The sequence below is a fragment of the Ovis canadensis genome, chromosome 4 (assembly GCF_042477335.2).
Source record: "Ovis canadensis isolate MfBH-ARS-UI-01 breed Bighorn chromosome 4, ARS-UI_OviCan_v2, whole genome shotgun sequence".
NCBI lineage: Eukaryota > Metazoa > Chordata > Mammalia > Artiodactyla > Bovidae > Ovis > Ovis canadensis.
The window spans coordinates 135,261,198-135,267,500 of record NC_091248.1 but is presented as its reverse complement, the minus strand read 5'-3'; the positions used below and the strand labels follow the sequence as shown (position 1 = coordinate 135,267,500).

Here is a 6,303-nt window from a genome sequence, read left to right as displayed (position 1 = left end):
GCCGACGCGCGCCCTCGGCGTCCGCCCGTCCACCCACCCCAGAGCGGGGCGGGGGAGGCCGGGCGGCGAGGACACGGCGACCGGCCCGCGGGGGGGGCAAGACCGGGGACCCGTCCCGCGCTCGGGCGAGCGCATCGGGGCGGGGGCGCCCCCTCGTCCAGCACGCGACGACGGCGGCGGCGGCGGCGGCGACGACACGGGCGACGGATCGGGGCCGCGGCGGGCGCGGGAAGCGAGCCACACCAGGGCACACGGCCCCGGGGAGCAGCAGACGGCGAGGGGACCGAGGCGGACGGACGGACGGAGAGGGGCACCGACGGGATGCGGCCGCGCGGGGCCGACACCACGCAACCGGTGGCGGAGGTGGGGTGGCCGCGCGCCACCGCGAGGGGAACGGCCCAAAGCGACCCGGCGGAGGGGACGCGAGTCGGCCGCCGGGGCCCACCGCGGGATCTCACCGCCAGAGGCCCTCCCGGCACAGGGGCGGTCCCGCGGCACCACCCGGGACGACGACGGACTGGCGCCCCCACCCTCGCGGGGCTCGCGCCCACCGCCACCGCCACCCCCAGAGCCGCAGCCGGCCCGGGGAGAACACTCTCCCGCCGCACACCGGCGGCCCCCGCCCCCACGGCCCTCGCGCGCGCGGGGCTCCCCGCCCCGCCCCCCTCGCTCAGGGCTTCCGAGGGCACTGCTCCGCCCGGGGACGCCACCGGCCCGGCAGAGGCCGGGGGACGACACCCACGTGAGGCGAGGCGAGGCCGGCTCGGGCCCAGACAGGGGACGGGAACGCGGGCGGTCGCACGCGCGGGACGAGGGCGAGGACGAGGCCGGCGGCGGCGGGGAGGGGCCGGCAAGCACGCACGGCGGGGGCCGCGGGACAGGGACGCGGGCGCCGCCCCGAGGACCAGACGACAAAGGCCGGGCGCGCGGCCGGGCCCCCAGGAACACCAGCGCGGGATCCCACCGCCACCCGCACGCGAGGGCGGTCCCGCGACGCCTGGGGCGCCGGCCGGCCCCGGCCATCCCCGGAGCGTGGCCCACGACCCGGCCCCGCCGCCACGGCCGGCGAGCCGTCCACCCGTCTTCCGCCATCCATCCGCGACGGATCCGTCTTTCCATCTGAGTCTGAACCCCGAGGCGCGACATCCCGGGGACGACGCTCTCGAGCGAGGCGGCCCGGACCGTGACCGCACGCCGCCACCAGCTGCGGCTCAGGGGGCGAGGGCGGGCGCGACGGGCCCCTCCTCACCACCAGCTGGCGGGGCCGGGGAAGCCGAGGCCGACCGGGCGTCGCGCCCCGACACAGCCCCCCTTCCCCCAGGGCTCACACCACGGGGGCCGGCCGCACGCACACGGCCCCCCACCTGCCGGACGCCCGGCGGGGCCCAGCGGGACCCTCCCCCGACGCGGAGGGGGGAGGCGCGGGCCGCGGTAGGCAACGAGCGGCACACGGCCCCACCGCGGGGCCGGCGCACCCAACTCCCTCCCCTCCCACGGAGGGCGGGGGAGTTCTGCTCTGCCCACGTGCTCTGGCAGTCGCCACGGTGGCCACTGCGCACTCGGGAGGGGCAGCGGCTGGGGGCTCCGGTACCCCAAGGCTCCCTCTCGGATCGCTAGAGAAGGCGTTCTCACCGAGGGCGCGCCGTCCCTCCCCCGGACCGTCTCACCTTCGGGCCCACGGAGGCGCTCCGCCAGCCACCAGGCCTCAGCTGGGCGGGAGGGGTCTGCGGTACAGGGAAGCGGACCGCCACACACGAGCGTGTGCGCGGTCAGGGCCAGAGCAGAGCCCGCGCGTCCCGCCCCCCCGCAAGGCCTCATCCACCAAGGCCTCCACGACGAGGGGAACAGGCACGCCTCTCCCTACCGCCTCGACCCCCCCCAAAAAAGAGAGCCACTCTCGGGACACCCACGCCACCGTGGCGGGGACCCGAGGGGGACACCGGGTTGAGGGAAACGACACCACCGCTCGGCCTCAGGCACCTGAGGGACGACCTGGAGCGCTCCAGGGGCACCGCCGAGGGTCACACGAGGCACGCTCGCACACCCGCGTGGGGCGCGCAGCGCGGCGGCGGCGGCACAGCCCTCCCCGCCACAGGGAGGGCCGCTCGCCGGGCACACGCCGAGAAGGCGAAGCGGGAGCAATCTGCTGTGTCAGAAGACCAACGGCGCCCACTGACGCCCCGAGGCAAGGGACAGCAGGAGACCGAAGATCAGGGCCAGAGGCCACACACCCAACCCCTGCCTTCCTCACCCTCCCTGATGGGCAGCGGGGGGGAAGACAAGCGAGGGGCCCCGCGGACAGACCGAGAAGAGCGGACACGCTCACTGGGAACGCCCGTCCCTCGTCTGGCACGGCTTAGGCTCGGCCCGGGAGAACACGACCACACCACATCGATCCGTGGAGCCAAGGTGGGGCGGGGGGAGGCACGGCGAGGACAGTCACCAGAGGGGCCCGTTTTAAGCCTCGCCGGCAACCTCCATCCCCCCCCACCTCGCCTCAGGCGAGAGCGGCCAACGACCCCAAGAGGAGAACACCTGACACGGAGCCCACAGGGCGGGGGTCGTCCCAGCCGCCCCCAGGTGCCCACAGCGGGGGCGAGGGGCGCCCAGGGTAGAAGACCCGCGCCACCTCGCCCCGCCACCCTCGGGTCGCCCAGAGACCGGAGGTGGCACCGTGGGTCGGGTCAGCCAGACGACACCACACAGGAGCCGGCGCACAGGCCCAGGCGGGCGGCTCCAGCGGCAAGGGACGAACCGGGCACCAGCTGGCGGCCCAGAAGCCCAGAGCCCCGCGTGCGTCTAGAGACCCACAGTCCTCGGTGGCAAACACCAAAGGAGACCGTGTCAGCACTTACCTGGTGGCAAAAAAGGCCTATTAAGGGCGACGAAATGACAGCAGGCGACAGAGGAGCCCATCTACGACTCGCAGGGAGGGCCCCCGGAACCTTGTCCCGGCCACCTGTCCCCAACACTGCCCCATACACACCAGGCCCCGAGCTCTCGGGGGGGGGGGGGGGGCGGGGGGGGCGGGGGGGCGGCGGGGGGCAGGCGGGGGGTCATCTGGTCGACCGGGGGGGGGGAGGGGCGCGTGGTGGCAAAAGGGGTGGGGGTGGGGGCGCGGACACCGAGAGAGGGGGAGCTGGCCGAGGACGCCCTCCCCGCTTCACCCACGCGGGTAGGGGGACCGGCCCGTCCGTGTCTCCGGACGGGGATTTGGCTTCGATGTGCAAAAGGAACACAGAAGACAGACCCGTCAGCGAGGCGCTTCCCACGAGACGAGCGGGCCCCGACCAGGGACCGCGCCCGGGGCCCAGACCGTCCTAGACGGGGCACCCAGGACGGCCCGAGCCGGTCCCCACCTCCCGACTGACTGGGATTCAGGGAGTCGGAGAGGGGTGAGCCAAAGTCGCGTCCGACGACCGAGACCCACCAGGGCACGCCGGAGGGTCGAGCGCGCCCTCCCCGGCCACCCGCGGAAGCAGGGTCCGGTCCATCCACGTCTCCGGACCCGTCAGGACTTTGACAAAGAGAAAGCATGGGTGCCGGGAGACGCCTCGGGCGACCGGACCCCACGGGGGGGACCGCACACGCGCCTCCCCCGGTCAACCCTCGGGTCCCCACCTCCGGAGCGCGACGCGGAAAACACCTCGGGCAGGAAGGACCCGAGGGCCCGGACCCAGGCGCGCCCTCCGGCGACCTCCAAGCCACCGTCCGGGCCGGTCCCCACCTCCGGAGCGGGGCCGAGGGCGAAGCACACGCTCCTGAGGGCGGCCCAGGAGGAGTCCGGACCGCCGAGCCCGAGTCCAGGCGCTCCGGGCAGGGAAGACCCTCTCCCTGCCCACCGCGGCGGCCCGGCCCAGGTAGGGTCCGGGCGGTCCGTCTCCGCGGCCGCAGGGGCACGGGGAGATGCTGGTCGACCCGGTCAGGCCGCCCCGCAAGCCGGCTGCGGTGCGCCGCGACGGTCACCCTCCTCAGAAACCTAGAGAACCAATCTCCGGCGACAGCAGGACTGTCCCTAGGCCTCGGCGCCACCGGGACTGTCGCCGCCAGCGTCGCCGGTGTCTGAGAGCTCTGCCTCGGGCCCAGAGGCTGAGTCACAATCCTCCTGAAGGAGGCCTCGCCGAAGCTCCAGAAGGGAGGGACAATATACAAGCGGCCGCCAGGTGGCTCCCGACAAGCGACTCGAACGTCCCGAGGACGGGTGGCTGTCGCCGGCCGCCGGGGACGCCACCGCGCCGGCCGCCCAAACGCCCGAGCTCGGCCCGGAGCCTCCGCCGCCGAGCGACGCGACGCGACGCGACCCCGGCCGCAGAGGAAGGGAGACACGCTGGGAAGGATCTCCTCAGGAGGCTGCCACGAAGGAGACTCACTCCCCCACGCGATTCCGGGGTGCTGGGGGGACATTCCACGGAGACGCCGGCGGGCGGTGGGGGCTCGGGGCGGGGTCGGCGGAGAGAGGGGCACCAGCGAGCGGCATCGCAGACTCCCCCGGCCCCCCCTCCCCCGAAAGAGAGGGAGGGAGGGAGGGGCCGGCAAAGCGAAACCAAGGCGAGCGCTGCTCGGAGAACAAAGCAGGACTTTGGAAAGCAGACGCAGACAAGCAAGCCCAGGAGCAAGAAAGGAAAAGGAGGAGACACACTCGGAACCCCCACCAAGAGAAGACACAACTCAACCTGGGTAGAGACCGTGACAAAGTCCGAAGACAACAAACCCAAGCAGGCGCCGGTGGGTGGGGAAAGTGCACTTGAGGTCAGGAGAACATGGATTTCAAAATAACTGAACTGGCCACAAACACCAGAATGGCAGGCAGGCGGGAGGGCGGGCGGGAGGTCTGGGGTGGCAGGGCTGCGGGGGTGGGGGTTGGGAGGGGCGGGGGTGGGGGGTGGGGCTGGGGGGCGGGGGCGGGGGCGGGGGCGGGGGTGGGGGGTGGGGCGGCTGAGGGGCGTGGAGGTGAGGAGGACCGGACCGAGTCAATAGGGATCCACTCCATAAACCCCGTGTTCCATGACAACAGCCAGTTAAATGAATAAATAACTTTGTGAAGTCGATCAGAAAGGAAACGAAACAAAACCACCAGGCAGGAAAGTCAAGTCATAGAAGGGCTCCGGGTGCTTAAAAGTCAGAGAGAGGGAGAGGGAGAGGAGGAGGAGGAGGGGGAGGGGGAGGGGGAGGGGGAGGGGGAGGGGGAGAGAGAACGCATACACATGTGTGTATCCGCGCGTCCATATGTATACGCACGCATATTCGCGCCTATATATACGCGCACCCATGGGTATGGACAAACACGTTCGAAGGGCATGCTCACAAACACGCATGTGTCTGTGTGCGCCCGTGTGTGCCTAGGCGTTTCTACTGTGCGTGTATGCTTGCGTGTATACACGTAGACTCAGGCATATATACGCAGACGTACGCGGATATACACAGGTACGGATACACATGCTCATATGTGCAGATACGTCGGGATCCATAGACACATACGTACAAATCAAGGCGGACGTGTCCACGCGTACAGATGCACACGTGTGTATACGTGTGATGTATACGCACAGGTGTGGGTGCACGTATACGCGTACACGTGCGTGCGTGCTTCCATAGGCGCATCTGTCCTCGTGTGTGTATGCACACGTGTATGCACACATGCATACGCGCATACGGACACATCCAGAGACGTCTACGGATCGCGTCTGGAGGTCCACACAGACGTCCGAGTGTGTATGTGTCGGGATACGCACACGTCTATATAAGTAGACGTGCGTGCACGTACGCACATACAGGCGCCCGGGGGCGTCCAGAGTGCCTACACGCAGATGCATGTGCATAGATGCGCACACACGGAAACGCATATGCGAACGTGCGTGTGTATCCGCACACGTCCATAGAAGTCCGTGTACACGTGCCTAAGTGCACAGATACCCACGTGTCTGTGTCGATGTCTACGTGCGCGCGTGTGAGTATCTATGGGTGTATCTATGTACATATAGATACTCACAGACACACACGGACGGAAACACACATCCGTGTGTGTGGGGGGGGGGGGGGGGGTATACACGGGGAAAGCGCAAGCATCTTGCAAAAGGGGCTTTTCTGTCCAAAACTGATCGAGGCGTCAGACAACTCAGCCTCCAAAAGGGAAACAACCCCCGATGAGCGAAGTGGGCAGGCAGGGGGCCCCGAGCAGACACCTTCCTTCCAAAGAAAGGGAGAACAGACAGACACCCAGAAGCACAGGGGAGACAACAAATCAGCGGCAGGGCTGGGCTGGGCTGGGCTGGGGCTGCTGGGGGTGGGGGCGGGCTCACGGAA

General features: G+C 70.1%; 1 protein-coding gene across 1 annotated transcript in view; it reads left to right on the top strand.

The window, feature by feature from the left end:
* The window catches only part of LOC138439852 (collagen alpha-1(I) chain-like), a 4,297-nt gene extending 1,682 nt beyond the window's left edge, over positions 1–2,615 (top strand). The window contains exons 2-6 of the mRNA XM_069588920.1: positions 1–363; positions 482–1,032; positions 1,125–1,587; positions 1,888–2,409; positions 2,502–2,615. The exon at positions 1–363 is cut by the window's left edge and continues 257 nt beyond it. Of these exons, the coding sequence (XP_069445021.1) occupies positions 1–363; positions 482–1,032; positions 1,125–1,587; positions 1,888–2,409; positions 2,502–2,615 (2,013 nt within the window). The remainder of the gene's footprint in view (positions 364–481; positions 1,033–1,124; positions 1,588–1,887; positions 2,410–2,501) is intronic.
* Positions 2,616–6,303: the final 3,688 nt, after the last annotated feature.